At 46.5% G+C, this 19015-nt stretch overlaps 1 protein-coding gene across 1 annotated transcript in view; it reads right to left on the bottom strand.

Annotated features, from left to right (window-relative positions):
• Positions 1–19015, bottom strand: part of si:ch73-60h1.1 (calcium/calmodulin-dependent protein kinase type IV) — a 107521-nt gene that overhangs the window by 10718 nt on the left and 77788 nt on the right. Inside the window, exons 6-8 of the mRNA XM_039764632.1 lie at positions 7815–7905; positions 3453–3527; positions 3132–3207 (exon numbers count right to left, since the gene is read on the bottom strand). Coding sequence (XP_039620566.1) covers positions 3132–3207; positions 3453–3527; positions 7815–7905 — 242 coding nt within the window. The remainder of the gene's footprint in view (positions 1–3131; positions 3208–3452; positions 3528–7814; positions 7906–19015) is intronic.

Raw genomic sequence — 19015 nt, 5'->3', positions numbered from 1 at the left:
GATCCCTGAGCTTGGTGTTGAGCTTAGAGGGGTTTATTGTGTTAACTGCAGAATTACAGTCTGTAAATAGCATTCGCATGTAATCCCCTCTCTTGTTGCCCAGGTGGGCCACTACTGTATGAAGAATCAAGGTGATGGCCTGTAAATATATTGTGAAGAGTGCAAAACAACAGGAAGAGTCTTCAGAAAAAGTTTGTGGGACCAACCAGGCCTCCCTGTTTAATGTTAGGGTCCAGAAACGAGAACCACAAATAGTGCTCGTTGGCATGACAACAGGAAAGTGTACATCAGCTTTCCTAATAACTCTGCTCTGTTGAGCGCATCAGATTCGGGGATATCCAACATTCAGTGGCATTGCTCCTGCTCTAACACCAATATTTAGAGTGCTGGACCAGAAGGGGTGGGGCTTCTGGATGGGGTTTAGTTGCCATCGCTGAGTGAACAGAAGAAGAAAGAGATAATACAGTTAGTGTGGGCACCCTCCTCTTACCTGGGAGTGGTATTTCAAGCCTCAACAGGATCCGGTAGGCAGGTCTTTATGTGCAAAAGTGTGACAATATATAAACTGTGGACACCTGAGGGAGTTTCAGCTCCCCAAACACTCAACACAATCAGGCATAGACATAAGTTAAAAGGCACAAAAAGTCTTTTCTTGTGGGAAACTCTTTAAACCAAGCATTTCCCACTGCAGCCTCAAGTACAAATTTGCACAAGCACAATAGCACAACTCCTTCCTTCCTTCCTTCCTTCCTTCCTTCCTTCCTTCCTTCCTTCCTTCCTTCCTCCACTGGTCACTGGCTCCTCTGCTCCTCTTGCAAGCTTTGTCCTCTGTCCTCCTGACTCTGGCTCCCTGATTAGAACATTAGAACACTCGAGACGAGAACAGGCCATTCAGCCCAACAAAGCTTTCCAGTCCTGTCCACTTATTTCTTCCAAGAAAACATCAAGTCGAGTTTTGAAAGTCCCTAACGTCTTACTGTCCACCACACTACTTGGTCACTTATTCCAAGTCTCTATTGTTCTTTGTGTAAAGAAAAACTTCCTAATGTTTGTGCAAAATGTACCCTTCCCAAGTTTCCAACTGTGTCCCCGTGTTCTTGATGAACTCATTTTCTCGATCCACTGGACTAATTCCCTTCATAATTTTAAACACTTCAATCATGTCACCTCTTAATCTTCTTTTGCTTAAACTCTAAAGGCTCAGCTCTTTTAATTTTTCCTCATAACTCATCCCCTGTAGCCCTGAATCAGCCTAGTCGCTCTTCTCTGGACCTTTTCTTGTGCTGCTATGTCCTTTTTGTAGCCTGGAGACCCAAACTGCACCCAGGACTCTAGATGAGGCCTCACCAGTGTGTTATAAAGCTTGAGCAGAACCTCCTGTGACTTGTACTCCACACATCAAGGCGCTATATGATACTCTGTATGTTCCATTCATCGTAATAACTATTCATGGTGGCTCTAAAATCCGTACTGCCCCCTACTCTCTCTTCTGTTTCTTTTTCCGGTTTCTCTGTGGTGGTGGCCTGCACCACCACCACCTACTCAAAGTATCATGATGCTCCAACAATGATGGATGGATCAAAAGGCAGAAGTCTACGTGACCATCATCTTCAAGTCGTTCCGTGTGAACCCTAAATCCAAAGTGGACTGTTTCATTTATGTTAGATAGAATGCCCAGGGGGAACTGGGCAGTCTAATGGTCTGGAATCCCTACAGATTTTATTTTTTTCTCCAGTCATCTGGAGTTTTTTTTTGTTTTTTCTGTCCCCCTGGCCATTGGACCTTACTCTTATTCTATGTTAATTAATGTTGACTTATTTTATTTTCTTACTGTGTCTTTTATTTTTCTATTCTTCATTATGTAAAGCACTTTGAGATACTTTTTGTATGAAATTGTGCTATATAAATAAATGTTGTTGTTGTATATAACCTGACATTCTGTTAGCCTTCTTAATGGCTTCTGAACACTGTTGTGAAGTCGATAGCTTAGAGTCCACCGTGACTCCTAAATCCTTCTCATAAGGTGGACACTCGATTTTCCGACCGCCCATTGTGTATTCAAACCTCACATTTTTACTTCCTATGTGTAATTCTTTACATTTACTGACATTAAACTTCATGTTCCACAAATCTGCCCAAGCCTGTATTCTATCCAAGTCCTTCTGTGATGATATAATGGATTCCAAATTATCTGCTAATCCACCTATCTTGGTATCATCTGCAAACTTAACCAGCTTGTTCCTTATATTCCTATCTAAATCATTTATAAATATTAAAAGTAGCAGCGGCCCTAGCACTGACCCCTGCTGGTCACCACTCTTAACATCGGCCAGTTCTGATGAGGTTCCTCACACCATCACCCTCTGCTTCCTGTGTCTGAACCAATTCTGCACCCATCTACAAACATCACCCTGAACTGCCACTTCTTTTAGTTTGATACCCACCCACTCATGTGGCACCTTATCAAATGCTTTCTGAAAGTCCAGATAAATAATATCATAAGCTCCATTTTGCTCGTATCCTTTTGTTGCCTCCTCATAGAATTCCTGCATGTTAGTAAAACACGACCTCCCTCTTCTGAACCCACGCTGACTGTTCCTAACAGCTCCTGTCCTTGCCAGGTGTTGCTCAATCTTATCCTTAATAATTCCTCCCATTAATTTTCCTGTGATGCATGGTCTGGAAGTGGGGCGCCGCCTGGCGGTGGCCACAAGCCCCTACAGGGCTGGGCTTTCATGCCCCCTACCCGAGGCCACCAGCGTAACCAGGACGGATGCCCCCTCACGGTCTGGAGGAGCCTCCTCTGGTCCTCCTGCCACAGTACACACAAATAAACCCCCTATGTGGCCCCTGCTACATGTGACCCCCTGGTGACTCCATAACTCAGTGAACTTGCAGTAAATGGACACAGAGACAGACTCAAGGGGCTTGGAAGTGAAAGGACCAGTAGATTTGTGTGGTGCCCGCTCTGCTCACAAGCTGGCATGGCTTTGTGGGCACTTGATTATGAATTTTCACAATTTAGAGGAGATCATTCTCAGTGTGTGAAGCTCTTTTGGTACACAGGATGTCAAGATGAATATAGTCAAAATGGCAAAAATAATAATAATATACAGGTGTCAAAAACTCACAGAATGTAGGTGATGACTCCCACCGACCACATGTCCACTTCAGAACCATAGGGGGCACCTCTCAGGATTTCAGGAGCTGCAAGAAGATGTCAAGGGAAAAGTGTAGCTGAAGATCACACCATTCGATAATGTCTATCACTGATCACCCACCCCCCCATCTAAAGTACTCCCAACCAGTGTAAATTGGATATAGCGCCTCTCACGGAGAGCGCTGCCACAATACAAAAGCAGAAGTTAAAAGAGGAGCAAACGTTCGCCTATAAGCTCCATGCGGCACTTCAATTTCATAATTCCGTTCTTGTGGACCACTGGTTCACTCACCACAGTATCCTGGGGTCCCGCACACCGTTTTCATTATCATCTGTTGGTCCATAATCTTGGACAGGCCAAAGTCCGCTGCAGCAACACAATATTGAGAAATAATGAGATAAGCAAAGTTGGTGGGGGTTATCCATATAGTAGTTCCATCCATCCATTATCCAATCTGCTATATCCTAACTACAGAGTCACCGGGGTCTGCTAGAGCCAATCCCAGCCAACACAGGAAACAAACCCCAGGCAGGGCACCAGCCCACCCACCGCAGGGCACACACCCACACCCACAGGACAGTTTAGAATCACCAATGCACCTAACCTGCATGTCTTTGGACTGTGGGAGGAAACCGGGGAGAACATGCAAACTCCACACAGGGAGGACCCGGGAAGTGAACCCGGGTCTCCTAACTGCAAGGCAGCAGCGCTACCGCTACGCCACCATGCCACCCATATAGCAGTTCTGTGATTTCAAAACAAATTTTAAAAATAGATAATTGGATTGGCTTCGGATTATTCAAATGTTTTCCCAGCCTTCATCAGGTGCCTTTAATTACTTATATGGTGCCCAACCACCCTGATCCCACTTCTAAGTCCAGACCTGGCATAAACACCACCCATAGCTTCTTAAGTGGAAGACCACCACAAGGGAGTCCCCTCCACTCATCTCTCAGGGCAGGCACTGCTGCCCTCTGGTGGCACACCTACCAAACAACAGGCTGGGTAATAAAAGGAGTCCCAATGTGGCATGAAGGTTACAGTCTGCTGGGCCTTTAATATGATGGGGAGGGGGTTTGTCCCCAATTATGGCAGTTGAGTTACATGGTGAACTTCAATCATTACACTTGGCTTAAATCTGGGGGGTCTCATTTAATGCAATGTGTTACATCTTGGAATCCCAATGATGGCAGTTGGGTTGTATAAGGTGAGCCCTAATCATTGCAGTTAGGCTATTTTAGGGGTCCCATTTAAAGCTAGTGGGTTACCTCTAGGAACCACAATTAAGGCAATAGGATTACAGCAAGGGGGTCCCAATTATGACAATATTTCTTTTTTTTCTGGGAAACCCCAATTATGACGATTGGCTTATTTATATGTGTGGGTTCCAGTTATGGTTAACATGTAAGGGTCCCAATAATAACAACTGGGTAAAATATGATGGGTCTCAATCTTTGCAGTTGGCTTATGTATGGGGGTCTGAGTTAAGACAACTGGGTTACATCTGCTGGGCTCTGATTATTGAAAATGACTTAAATTAGGTTGGGTGCTCCAGTTCTGGTAGTTGGGTTACATAAGGTGGGCATCAATCATTGCACTTGGATTATATCTGGGGGTCACATTTAGAGTAATAAATTACACCTGGGGCACCACTTATGGCAATTATCTTTTGTGTGGGGGTACCTGTTAAGATTAACTTCCAGGTGTCCCAGAAATGGCACCTGGCTACATCTGGGGGTCCCAGTAATGTCAGCTGGGTTACATAATGTGGGTCTCAATAACTGCAGTTGGGTAGTATCTGGTGGTCCCATTTAAAGCAATTATTTTTCACCTGCAGTTATGCATAGCAGTTATGGTTGACATATAGGGGTCCCGATAATGGCAATTAGGTTATATATGGGGACACAGCAATGGCAGATGGGGTGCATATGGTGAATCTCAATAATTACACTTGGCTTATATCTGGGGGTCTCATTTAATGCAATGAGTTACATCTGAAGACCCCAATTATGACAATAGGGTTACGTCTAATAAATCCCATTTTGGGCAGTTGGCTTTTTTCAATGGTCATCAGTTATGGCAAACACAGTTAAGTGCAACATCTAGGGGTCTCAATGATGGGTTATATATGAGGGTCCCAGTCATATACAGTATATGGACGTTCCATTTTTGGCATTTGCGGTCTTTCTTTGGTTTAACTGTCTGCAGTAAAAAAAAATTCAAGGCCTTAGAATTGTGTTACGGCTTTTTGCAGATGACGTGGTCAGAATGCCCACCATGCACTGGGCTGGTTTACTACCGAGCATAAATGAGGAGGGTCATTTACATTTTTTATTTGGCCGCTGCCTTTATCCAAAGCGACTTACAACATTTGAGACACAATTGGTTACTTTTCTTTTCCCAATTGGGGCACAGGCAGGTGAAGTGACTCGCCCAGGGTCACATAATGGTGTCAGTAGTGGGATTTGAACACACAGCCTCAGGGTTATTAACCGCTGCGCCACACTACCTCAAGGATTGGCACCTCCAAATTGGAGGCCATGCTCCTCGGTAGGAAAAAAGGTGGACTGTCCCTTCTGAGTGGGAGGCGAGTTACAGCATCAGGGGGAGGAGTTTAAATACCTTGGGGTCTTCTTCATGAGTGAGGGGGAAGAGGGATGGTGAGATTGGCAGACTGATTGGATCAGGGGAGTGCAGTTATGGGGTCTCTATACCAACCTGCAGTAGTGGTGAAGGAGCCGAGTCAGAAGGCGAAGCTCTCGATTCACCAGTCGATCTTCATCCCTAATCTCATCTATGGTCATCAGCTTTGACCTTTAGGATGAGGTTGTGGGTACAAGCGGCCAAATGGGTTTTCTCCACAGGGTAAGGTGGGGCTCTACTTTAGAGAGGGGCTGGGAGGTGCAGACATCCGGTAGAGACTCTGAGTAGAGCCGGAGACCCTCTGCATCGAGAGGAGCCAATTGAGGTGCTTCAGGAATCTGATATGGACGCCTGCCTGTGGGGGGTTTTATGGGCTGGGAAGAGACCCTGGGAGCACCATGGGATCCAACAGTATGAGTTTTCAAGTGTGGCTGGAGAAAATGACGTTTGGGCCCCCCCAGCACCCAGCCTCAGATAAACGTTGGGTAATAAATGAATGAATGAATGTCCACAGTAGTTGGGGTCGTGCATCAGTAAAGAAGGGGTACCCCTCAAACCCCCCCAACTCTTCCAATACCATTAAACCTTTCAATAACAAACCTCCTCAATCTATCAGGTTGGGTGGTCTAGTGGCTGACACTGGACTTTAAACCACAAGCTTGCTGCCTCTGCTTCCCTCTGTGATAAAATATCTGCAGTTGTGGCCAAACATTTTGAGAATGACACAAATATTCATTTTCACAAAGTTGGCTGCCTCAGTTTTTAGGATGGCTACTCCAGAATGTTCTGACGAGTGATCAGGTAAACTGCTTTAAATTTCAAAGTCCTTCTCTGCCATGAAAATGAACTTCATCCCAAAGAAACCACTGCATGTCGGCCCTGCCACAAAAGGACCTGCTGACGTCATTTCAGTGATCCTCTCGTTTACACAGGTGACAGTGGTGACGAGGACAAGACTCTGTCAGGCTGATTGAGTTACAATAGAGAGGTGAAGAAGGTGTCAAGGCGCCCAAGAAAGTCCAGCAAGCGCAGAGGAGCGTCTCCTAAAGTGGATTCAGCTGCGGGCACCACCAGGGCAGAGCTTGCTTAGGAATGGCAGCAGGCATGTGGGAGGGAGGCGAAGACTTTTGGAGGATGACCTGGTGGGTGTCAAGAAGGGCAGCAAAGAAGCCACCAAGAAAAACATCAGGGACAGACATCATGATATTCTGGGATTGGACTGCTGAGGACTGCTGGGGTCAAGTCATTTTCTCAGATGAATCCCCTTTCTGATTGTTTGTGACATCCGGAAAAAAAGAAAAGGTGAGCGGCGCCACCATCAGGCCAACAGTAAAGCATTCTGAGACCATTCATGTCACGTGGGGTTGCTTCTCACTCACAATTTGGCCTAAGAACTCAGCCCTGAATAAAGAAATAGACCAAAACATCCTCTGAGAGCCACTTCTCCCAACCATCCAACAACAGTTTGGTGACCAACATGATGGAGCCAAAAGGTAAAAAAAAAAGTGGCTTGGGGAAGAAAACATCGAATGTTTGGGTGACCAGGAAACTCCCCAGATCTTTAATGCCATTGAGAACTTGTGGTCAAGAGGCAGCGGGTGGGCAAACAAAAACCCACCAATTCTGATTCCTCAAGAATGGATGGCGGCCATCAGTCAGGATTTGGCCCAGAAGTTGTTGGACAGACAGCCTGCCAGGGCGAACTGCAGAGGTCTCGAAAAAGAACGAAGGGCCAACACTGCAGATATTTACTCTGCGCATAAACTTGATGTCACTGTTAATCAAAACCTTAGAAACGTCTGAATTGCTTGTCATTCTACTTCAGGACACCAGAGAAACATCTGACACAAAGATCTAAAAACACTGAAGCAGCAGACTTTGTGAAAACCAACACTTGGGTCCTTCTCTAAACTTTTGGCTGCAGCTGTAAGTTAGGTAAAGATGTCTGCCAAATACACAATAATAAGACAATAGAAAGAAGAGCATGAAGAAGACAAAAGTGTCCAGTACCTATTTTTAGAGGGGCATCAGGTGAGCGGTCAGCGTACAGCAGATTCTCCGGCTTCAGGTCCCGATGGACAACTCCATTGTCGTGCAAATACTGAGAAAGAGTGCAGATGACAAGAAATTATGGGAGGACATCTGAAGTTTCGATTGAGAACAGCCACGGCCAGCAGAGTAACAATAAGGGAGGGGACCTTAAACCCCCTTGCTGCCACCACCTTAGACTGCCTGTGCCACCTCCTCGAAGGATGGTGACGAGGAGTGAACACACGTCACACGCCAGTGGCAGTCAGTCCTCGAGTGCGGACAGGTGAAGGACGAGCGGCGCCCAACCCTTCAGATGGCTCTGTGTTCCTGATGTCAGATTGCAGCTGGAAATGAGAAGTGACAAGGACTGAACTGCTCCATCTGCGATGGCTGCAGGCCTGGGGGTTTGAGGGGGAGTGGGGGCTTTGCGGTGGGCCATTAGCACTAATTGGGAAATTGGAACTGGAGAGATGGAGCAGCAGGAGATGGGATAAGTAAATTTGCTGCAAGGTGGCTGGAGCTGAATGATAGCAAACGGCAAGACAAATTGATAAAATGGGACAAGGAGTGACGCAGCCTGCTGTCAGATTGTCATCTGTGTGCGTTCTGCTCTGCTTGCATCTACAAAGAGGACAAAACCACAGAGAGCCCTGCAGCCTAAAGGGTCTGCACAACCCCACAGTGCCAGGTTTGAGGATACAGCAGCCTTTGTGGAGGACCACCGACACGAGTCTGTTAAGTGCTACCCCAAGGCCTGGCACTAAAACAATTGATGGCTTCATAAGTAGAAGTACACAAAACGGGGTCTTTCACCTCATAGGGCAGGTTGGAGGCCCAGCTATCAAAAAAAACATCGGCATTATGCCAAACGGATTATACTGGGGTTAGGGTTAGGGTCAGCCGGAAAAGGGTGGAGTGCCCTCTCAGGGTTGGGGGAGAGATCCTGCCCCAAGTGGAGGAGTTCAAGTATCTCGGGGTCTTGTTCACAAGTGAGGGAAGAATGGAGCGTGAGATCGACAGGCGGATCGGTGCGGCATCCTCAGTGATGCGGGCTCTGCATCGGTCTGTCGTGGTGAAAAAGGAGCTGAGCCGTAAGGCAAAGCTCTCAATTTACCAGTCGATCTACGCTCCTACCCTCACCTATGGTCATGAGCTATGGGTAGTGACCGAAAGAACGAGATCGCGAATACAAGCGGCTGAAATGAGTTTCCTCCGCAGGGTGTCTGGGCTTTCCCTTAAAGACAGGGTGAGAAGCTCAGTCATCCGGGAGGGGCTCAGAGTAGAGCCGCTGCTCCTCCGCATCGAGAGGAGTCAGATGAGGTGGCTCGGGCATCTGATCAGGATGCCTCCTGGACGCCTCCCTGGTGAGGTGTTCCGGGCACGTCCAACCGGGAGGAGGCCCCGGGGAAGACCCAGGACACGCTGGAGGGACTATGTCTCCCGGCTGGCCTGGGAACACCTTGGGATTCTCCTGGAAGAGCTGGAAGAAGTGGCCGGGGAGAGGGAAGTCTGGGCCTCTCTGCTTAAGCTGCTGCCCCCGCGACCAGACCTCGGATAAGCGGAAGAGGATGGATGGATGGATGGATTATACTGGGGATGCCAAGGAGGCAATAGGGCTCTAATTAGTGGAATCAATTTCACATGTCATGGACTTTAATCATTGCAGTTGGCTTATATTTATTGGCTACATTTGGGGACCCTAATTATCACAATTGACTTATACACTGATCAGCCACAACATTATATCCACCTCTCTATCATCTGGTAGGCCCCACTCATGCTGACCCGTCCAGGAATGGACTCCACCAAGACGTTAGCAGCAGATCCTTGAAGTCCTGTAAGTTGCGAGGTGGGGTCTTCATCAGCATATCCCACAGATGCTCGAACTGCATTGAGTTCTGAGTGATTTGAAGGCCACGTTCCCACCTTGAACTCTTTTGTCACGTTCCTCAAACCATTCCTCCAGAATTGTTGCAATGTGACAGGGCACATTATCCCGCTGAAAGAGGACACTGCCATCAGGGAATACCATTGACATGAAGGGGTCTACAACGGTCTTTAGGTAGGTGGTACTTGCAGGGCTGTCTTAACAGGATTATAGGCCCCCGGGCAAAGCATTGCACTGGCACCCCTAACTTACACAACCACCCAGCAAGTCACAACATACATATTGTCACACACGTGCGCATGGGAGGCAGCTAAAGGGCTTGAGTGAGGGCAGTTTCGAATCAGACCGGGATGTGGCAGAGTGCACTGACCCTTTTTCTCGCTCTCCTGCAGATCAATCACGAGAAGTTCCACCTGGCCCTGTTGACATCACTTCCGGGTCCGGACCTATAGAGGAAGGCCTTGCCGGCTCCAGCCCCCTTGATGTCACATCCGGGCTCGAGCCTATGGCTGAAGACCTTTCTGATCCCGGCCCCTTTGACGTCACTTCCTACCCTGACCTTTAAAAGCCTTCACCTTTTCCCTATTCCCTCAGTTCTGTTTTGGGCTCCATTTTGTGCACATCAGAGCTATCATTTATTTGAATATTTGCAGCCAGGAAACCAATTATACGGGTGGCTGCCCCAAACCTTCTTGATGAATTTGTGTTGTTTTTGTGACAATAGATTAGCATGGGGCCCTGGGCAACTGGCCAGCGTGCCCATGAGTTAAGATGGCCCTGGGTACTTGTCAAAGGAACATCCACATGAATGCCAATGACCTGAGGTTTCCCAGCAGGACATTGCCAGCGCATCACACAGCCACATTCGGCTTGTTTTCTTCCCATAGTGCATCTCTTCCCCCAAGACACACCTGGCCATCCATGTAATCCAAAAGAAAACATGATTCCTCAGACCAGGCCTCCTTCTTCCATTGCTCCAGGGTCCAGTTCTGATGGTCACATGCCGATTGGAGTAGTGGTTGTCAGTAGCTACACTGTGTCTCTCATGGTCAGCATGACATTTCTCAGCAGTGTGATCGGACCAGACGGACGAGCCTTCACTCTTCATGTGCATCAGTGAGCCTTTGGCACTGCATATATGGAATACCCCACAAGTTTTGGAGATGCTCAGACCCAGTCGGGCAGCTACGACAATCGTCAAAGTTGCTCAGATCAGGTTGTTTTTAGTATTGACACTGAATGTGTTTGGAGATCTGAACAGTGAAGTGCTATGAATCATCAATAACAGATAAAATCGGGTGGGGGCAAATACTTTTGCACAGCACTGCATATGTTTCTTTTATATTTTAGATATCCAAAAAAATTCAATCCAACTTTTGTTTTTTGTTCTAAGGTCGTTTTAAAGATTACTTTTGTGTCTTTTCCAACGCCATTTTGTTCTTTCCACAGATACTACCGTTTTCTGTTGTTAAACCAATAACTGGCAAAAAAAATTGCAACTGAGAAGTCAGAAAAGAATATCACTAAAATAGAAATGACAACCTAAACTAACAGTCCAAATGTCATTAACCAGGCACACTAACTCAAGAAATCTTGACTTTTTCTCCGTAAACTCCGATTGTGGTGGAAGTGCACGGCGTGATCTTTATACTGATAGGTCAGTGATATCATCTGCCACACACTTATGGGTCAAACACCCCTAAGCAACATGGTAGCGACCGCTCCAGAATATGGTGGCGCCCATGACAAACAAAATGGAGTCAGAAAAGTCACAACCGTAATTCAGCTGACTTAAACGTATCCCAAATAGGAAACATGCTTAACGGAATTAAGCCCTAATATGGATCTGAAATCACCCACTAAAGTTCCAACTTATAACACTCAGAGGTCCTGTGACTCAGTAGTGCAACAGTAGAAAGGTCGGCACATTGCAATTCCTATTCTTTACCCTTAAAGCCAAGGGTTTTTATGGTTTCCTCTCCCATTTTTCTATATCTGGGATACTTAGAAGTACAGTGGAACCGAAGTAATTTCCCCCATAGAATTGTATGTAAATACAATTAATCCATTCCAGACCGTATGAACTGTATGTAAATATATATTTTTTAAAGATTTTTAAGCACAAATATAGTTAATTAAACCATAGAATGCACAGCGTAACAGTAAACTAAATGTAAAAACATTGAATAACACTAAGAAAACCTTAACAAGAGAAAACTAACACTGTAAGAGTTTGTGCTATAGTGCTGCGAACCGCTCGCTAAAAACACTATTTTTTTAATGAGTTTTAAGCACAGGGAAAAAAATGAATATTTGAAAAATCCGTAATTTAATAAACCACCAAGAAAAGAAACATTGAAACAATGCACGCTACGAACTGATCGCCGTAAACAGAAGTGCATCTTTAACTGCCTCCTCTACCTTATGTGTCCTGCACAGTCTCTCTCTCGCGCGCCTGTGTGTGTGTCTCTCACTCTGTCTCGCTCGCTCGCGAACACGTGTGTGTGTGTGTGTGTCTCTCTCTCGCACGCCTGTGTGTGTGTGTGTGTGTGTCTCTCTCTCGCTCGCTCACTTGCACTCATGCGTGTGTCTCTCTTTCTCTCACTCGCCTGTGTGTGTGTGTGTCTCTCTCTCGCGCGCACCTGTGTGTGTGTGTCTCTCTCTCGCGCGCACGTGTGTCTCTCTCATGTGCCTGTGTGTGTGTCTCTCTGTTGTGCACCTGTGTGTGTCTCTCTCTCTCAAGCCTGTGTGTGTGTGCCTCTCTCTCTCTCACGCCCATGTGTGTGTGTGTGTGTCTGTCTCTCTCAAGCCTGTGTGTGTGTGTGTCTCTCTCTCTCTCGTGTGCCTGTGTGTGTGTGTGTATCTCTCTCTCACGAGCCTGTGTGTGTGTGTCTCTCTCTCCCGTAAGCGCGTGCCTGTGTATGTGTGTGTGTCTCTCTCTCTCTCGCGCCCTGTGTGTGTGTGTGTCTCTCTCTCGCGTGTGTGTGTGTGTGTGTCTCTCTCTCTCTCGCGCGCGTGTTTGTGTGTCTCTCTCTCTCTCTCTCACGTGCCTGTGTGTGTGTCTCTCTGTTGTGCACCTGTGTGTGTCTCTCTCTCTCGCAAGCCTGTGTGTGTGTGTGTGTGTCTCTCTCTCTCTGTCTCTCTCTCACGAGCCTGTGTATGTGTGTGTGTCTCTCTCTCTCTCTCTCTCTCTCTCACGTGCCTGTGTGTGTGTCTCTCTGTTGTGCACCTGTGTGTGTCTCTCTCTGTCACGAGCCTGTGTGTGTGTGTGTCTCTCTCTCTCGTGCCTGTGTGTGTGTCTCTCTCCCTTAGCGTGCCTGTGTGTGTGTGTGTGTCTCTCTCTCTCTCGCGCCTGTGTGTGTGTGTCTCTCTCTCCGTAAGCGCGTGCCTGTGTGTGTGTGTGTGTCTCTCTCTCTCTCGTGTGCCTGTGTGTGTGTGTGTGTGTGTGTGTGCGTCGCTCTCTCTCTCTTGCTCACGTGCCTGTGTGTGTGCGTGTCTCTCTCGCAAGCCTGTGTGTGTGTGTCTCTCTCGTGCGCCTGTGTGTGTGTCTCTCTCTCCCGTAAGCGCGTGCCTGTGTGTGTGTGTGTGTGCGTCGCCTCTCTCTCTCTCTCACGTGCCTGTGTGTGTGTGTGTGTTTCTCTCTCTGCGCTGTGTGTGTGTCTCTCTCTCTGTTGCGCGTCTGTGTGTGTGTCTCTCTCGTGCGCCTGTGTGTGTGTGTCTCTCTGTCGCGCGCCTGTGTGTGTGTGTGTCTCTCTCTCCCGTAAGCGTGTGCCTGTGTGTGTGTGTCTCTCTGTCGCGCGCCTGTGTGTGTGTGTGTCTCTCTCTCCCGTAAGCGTATGCCTGTGTGTGTGTGTGTGTGTGTGTGCGTCGCTCTCTCTCTTGCTCACGTGCCTGTGTGTGTGCGTGTGTCTCTCTCGCAAGCCTGTGTGTGTGTGTCTCTCTGTTGCGTGCCTGTGTGTGTGTGTGTGTGCGTCGCCCTCTCTCTCTCTCTCACGTGCCTGTGTGTGTGTGTGTGTCTCTCTCTCTCTCGTGCGCCTGTGTGTGTGTGTGTCTCTCTCCTCTCGTGCCTGTGTGTGTGTGTGTGTCTCTCTCGCAAGCCTGTGTGTGTGTGTGTCTCTGTCTGTCGTGCGCCTGTGTGTGTGTGTGTGTGTGTGTGTGTGTGTGCGTCGCACTCTCTCACTCTCTTGCTCTCGCTCGCTGCACAGGAAGAGACTGACCACATGCAGAAATAATTGGCGCACACAAACCAAAAGGGAAACTGGCCTGTTCGTATACCGAGTGTGTGGTTGTGAACCGAGTTGTACGTGTTCCGAGACGTTCGTGAACCGAGGTTCCACTGTATTTAGCTTGTGCCTTGGACCTGAGTAGGATTAGAAGCTTACTTGCAGAGTTTGGGTCAGGCCTGTCTGTAGGCACTGTCACACACGTGCACTTAGGGGTCAGCCGAGGGGTCCAATTCAGGCCAATCAGGGAGCAAGAAAAGGGCTAGGCTTAGGGTTATGGTTAGGGTTAATATTAAGAATATTAATACTTTTCTCTCTTTATCCTACACACCTACATTAGAATAACTTCTTCTCTCCAAACACTTCCGACCTGTCCCAGTGACCTCACTTCCTGATGACATCACCTCTGTCCTGTACTAATGACCTCACTTCCTACTTCCTGTCACCTTCCTATAAAGAACCATCAATTACCTAATTTTGATGTTTTTGTGTTTTGTACAGCAATTTAAAGACTGGTATCAGACTACTCCTGACTTTACAATATACGAGGAGTATCCCCAAAACTTTTTTTTTGTGTACGTTTTGCCTTATCACAGCACACTGGTAAAAGGTCCTTGCTTAGTGTTGCTCCTTTTTTGAAGCCTTCAGCCAATTTGCCATTTTGTGCTGCTGCATCACAACCAAAGGAGAATGGCGAGAAGCAAACGGACAGAGCACAAGTAGGCACCTCACGCCCAAATCATCTCAGAATGTCATCTCAGAGCCCCCCATTTATAGGACTTTGTATCGAATGGTTGCCAGCAGTCCACGTTGGTGTGGTGACTCAGGAGTCCCAAAAGCACTTTACAGAAGGTTGCCCTCTAGGTGGTGGGGAATACTGTCAAAATCCCACAAGCACAAAAAAAGGGAATAGCCTGAAGAGGCAAGGCATATCCGTGACAAACAAAGTCCAAAAACAGAATCCGAAGGCAAAGTTGAAAACAAAGCACAGGTTCAATAAAATCCAGGAATTCACAAGCACTAGCAAAGAAAAACAAAGGCCCAGTAAACCCAAGAAACTCTCAACTCCGCATTGTAGAATTCACAATCAACCGCTGGGAATCGTGGAAGGGCCTCCCATAAACAGGGTGGAAGGCAGTTCCTGACGGTGATTGACAGGTGGCCCCGCCCCTTGGGGGAACCAGCCACAAAATACATGGGAGATAAGCTAGGCCAGTTCCACTTACAAATAAATACAAAGAAAAATATCTCTATACAATAGACCCTCTGGTCACAAATGTTTCGGAGCACGTACAAATCGGGTTATGACCAAAAAAGTTTGCCAAAATATTGCATCTGTTCACGACCACACGCTTTGGTGGCGAACAAAAACATTGGGGGCCAGTTTCCCTACGCGCGTTCGTAAGCGCCAATGATTTCCCATTCTCCGTTTTCCATTTTCTTTTGCTGATGCTGCAAAAGGAGTTACAATGTTAACCAAGCAGAGGCCTCAAGTGCTGGAAGAGGTGGAAAAACTGTTGCTATTGTGGTTGAACGAGAAGCAGGGGATAGCGTAAGCAAGGCGATCATATGCGAGAAAGCCAGGAAGATTCATGGCCATTTACTGAAAAAAAATCCTTCTTCGAGTGTCAAAGGTAAGGCATTTAAAGCCAGTAGAGGACGTTTTGAAACGTTTCACAAGAGAAGCGGCATTTCATTTTTATTCCCTGTGCTTAAAACTCATAAAAAAAGTGTTTACAGCGAGCAGTTTGTAAGGGTCTAGCACAAACTCTTACAATGTTAGTTTTCTCTGTTGTTCAAGAGTTTTTTTAGTTTTATGCAATGTTTTTACATTTAGTTTACTACTAGCAAAATACCCGCGCTTCGCAGCGGTGAAGTACTGCCTTAAAATTTTTATTAAGAAGAAAATTAAACCTTTTTAAACTGAGGGAAAATATACCAATAATTATTTGCTAAGGATCTCTTTGTAGGAGCGAAATATTCACACGAATCCGAGACAGAGGCTGCAGGCCAAGGGAAGGGGGTGCGCGTGATTTCAGGAGTGGGGGTCCGGGCAGGGCCCTCCTCACTCACGTGCCAGCCTTCGTTCAAGTTGCTCTACCTCTGCGTTTTGGAGGGTACCTCGCCTCCGCTTAGCTAGCGATACCGGTTTGTTGATTGATTTTTAAAGTTTGTCCTTTTTCACTAGGGGAACGGCTAGTAGATAATAAACAAAAGAAACATTAAAACAAATAAATGATACAAATTTAGACAAAACACAGAACTTTGAATCCCAGCCAGCTGGCTGAAACATGACAGTTGGGTACCGAATTTGTCGGCTCAAAACAAGAAAGAGCATCCACAGTGGGCACAGAAGAATTAAACAGGACTGTTGAGGAACAGATTGTGGCTGTCAGACTTTTCTCTTGTCACCATTTCCGTTTGTGGTTTTTGTGCACAGAATGTCAAGGTGGGTGTCCAGTTGTGGAAGTTAGTGGTAACATCATTGCGTCATGCAGATGATGTTGTCCTTGTTGCATCATCTGACCGTGACCTTCAGCATGCATTCAAACGATTCGCTAACGAGTGTGAAGAGACTGGGATGAGGATCAGCACCTCCAAGTCGGAGGTCACGGTTCTCTTTTGGGCACCAGGTGAGGTGGGGGACAACCACCCTTAGTGGAGAAGATCTGGTTCAGGAGTGACGGAAGAAGGGAGCGTGAGATTGACAAGCAGACTGGAGTGGCGTCAGGTGTTCTATACCAGTCCATGGTGGTGAAGCAGGAGTTGAGTCTAAAGACAAAATCCCTCGGTTTCCAGCCCATCCCTGTCCTCACTCCATGAGCTATTTGGTAACGACTGAAAGAATGAGACCAGGAGGACAAGTGGCAGAAGTCAGGTTCTCAGGGTGGCTTGGCTGACACTCCATGATAAGGTGAGAAGCTCACAGAGGAGTTGCTGCTCCACCATATGGAGAAGAGCCAGTTGAGGTGGTATGGGCCTGTCATTGGGATGATCCCTCTAAAGCTGCTCTGGGAATACTCCACTAGGAGACATGTTGGACAGATTATATCTCTTAGCTGGGAATTCTTCAGAAAGAGCTTGAATTTGTAACTGGGGACAGGGAAGTCTGAGCTGACCTGCTTGCCCTGCTGCCCACTTTGACTCTCAATAAGAAAAGCAGTTGAGAAGATAAGATAAGATATTGAGGAATGGAAGAAATTAGTTGGACATATCCAAGTTGCTTTGGAATGATGCTGATGGAAGGATCAAAATTTGGAATAGGAACCCGAGCTGATGGAGCCATTGTGTTTGGTGAAAACAGTACAGACTGGTGGTGGCAGTGCGATGGTGTCGTACACACCCCAGCAGCCCCAGGGTCTGGGTCAAATTTTCCCATTTTCTTCCAGTGCTAGTGGCTGAAGTGAAGTAGGGTTTGCTCAACGCAGTCCCTTCCTCGTGGTCAAACATCTCACTGAAGCCATGGCCAGACAAATTCCAAGGCCAAAGGATGGACGTAAATATCCGCTCAGCGCTTATTTGCCTTCCTTTATCTTCTGATGTTCTAAGATTGCACGACCTAAATAAATAAACATGGAGGCTCTCAAATCAACCCTTGACCCAAATGACCAAGGGGTCAAGTCGGAGGAAGCTGTTGTGGTGTGTTCAATCTGTACATTTTGCTCTATATTTTCATTATGTTTTCCTCAAGACAAAACAACAGATTAACTTAAATACGGGATACTTGTATGGACGGATTAACATCAAAGGCAATCTGTTTTCCTGGATCACAGTACCATTTGTTTGATTTCAGCAGGTATTCAGGAGACGCCTCAAGCTGTATCGATGATTTTATGACCTGTGAAGGGAAAGTCACCAGGACTAAATACAGGAGATTGTTAAAACATCAAAGACTGTATAGCTTGGGAAAACGGACAAACTCAAATAGATTAAAGAGTTTGAGCAAATTCATTCATCATATTGACATCCAGCCAATCAGGTGCATGTAGCAATCACATCTTGTGGAACTCCTGTAGTATTTCAAAATAAATATGATGGATTAAACGACATGAATAGAGGGCGTCAGCAACATGCAGCCACTTCCGTCTGATCGTCAGCAAAGCATCTCATGAGCAGCTTTGAGTGCCAGATCAGTGCTGCCCTGGGACATTCAATCTTGACATCTTAACTTTTTCGTACACTTTTTCTAAAGACTATATATATCCAGACTTTACTATCAATTTTATTTTCTATTATTCTTTGTCCTATTTGGTATTATTATTCCTGTAATAAATACCACACTGCTTTTAACTTTCTATTCTTTGTCTTCATGTCTAGAGTGATTGAAATAATAAGTTAGATTTCTTTGAGCACCTGGTGCAGCTGGAGGGTTGCCATACTCTCTGTGCTGTGAGGTTTATTAAGGCTGAGGGTGTAAGCACCACCCAATAGTAGGGAACAGGACGTCAAGTAAGGCATTCTTGGTCGATAAATGGCCGATAGCCAAGGATGTTGAGCATTTGTATGTTTGAAAATATTCCAAGAGACTAAAGTAATGTTTACGTCCGAGATATATTTCAAACATTGTATGTTTCTTGTGCCGATAATAAGTAAGTCTCTTGAAGTGCTGAGAGGCACTTGTGTGGTTTAAGGTACTGGAGATTAACCAGCTGTGGTAGGTGTGTCATTCATGGAGCACTGTTGAGTTTCTGTGTGTCTGCATATATCTGTTTATGTGAGTGTGTTAATGTTAAGGTGTGACAGTAGACCAAATGGGTAACAAACCTGATGAGTGCACTTACCCTTAGGTGAGGGATAAGTAGAGGGAAATACCACAATAGCACAGAAGGAAAATGGGAAAAAAGCAGAAGCAGCATTTGTGTGAGTAGCCCCTCGCCCTGTAAACTGTCGCGTGTTCTACCCCACGTGCACTGCTGCCTACATAAGCTGTCATCCCACCCACCTTCCCATCCCAAGAGCTTACGGCTGAAGATTAATATAAAAATTAGAGGGAATGAGAGCGGATTCAACCTAATCCACACAGCCCAGATCTCCCCATACATCTCCAGCTCGCTGACTCTCATTCCAGA

The sequence above is a fragment of the Polypterus senegalus genome, chromosome 10, assembly GCF_016835505.1.
Source record: "Polypterus senegalus isolate Bchr_013 chromosome 10, ASM1683550v1, whole genome shotgun sequence".
NCBI classification, from domain to species: Eukaryota; Metazoa; Chordata; class Cladistia; order Polypteriformes; family Polypteridae; genus Polypterus; species Polypterus senegalus.
This window is presented reverse-complemented; position numbering and strand designations above follow the sequence as displayed.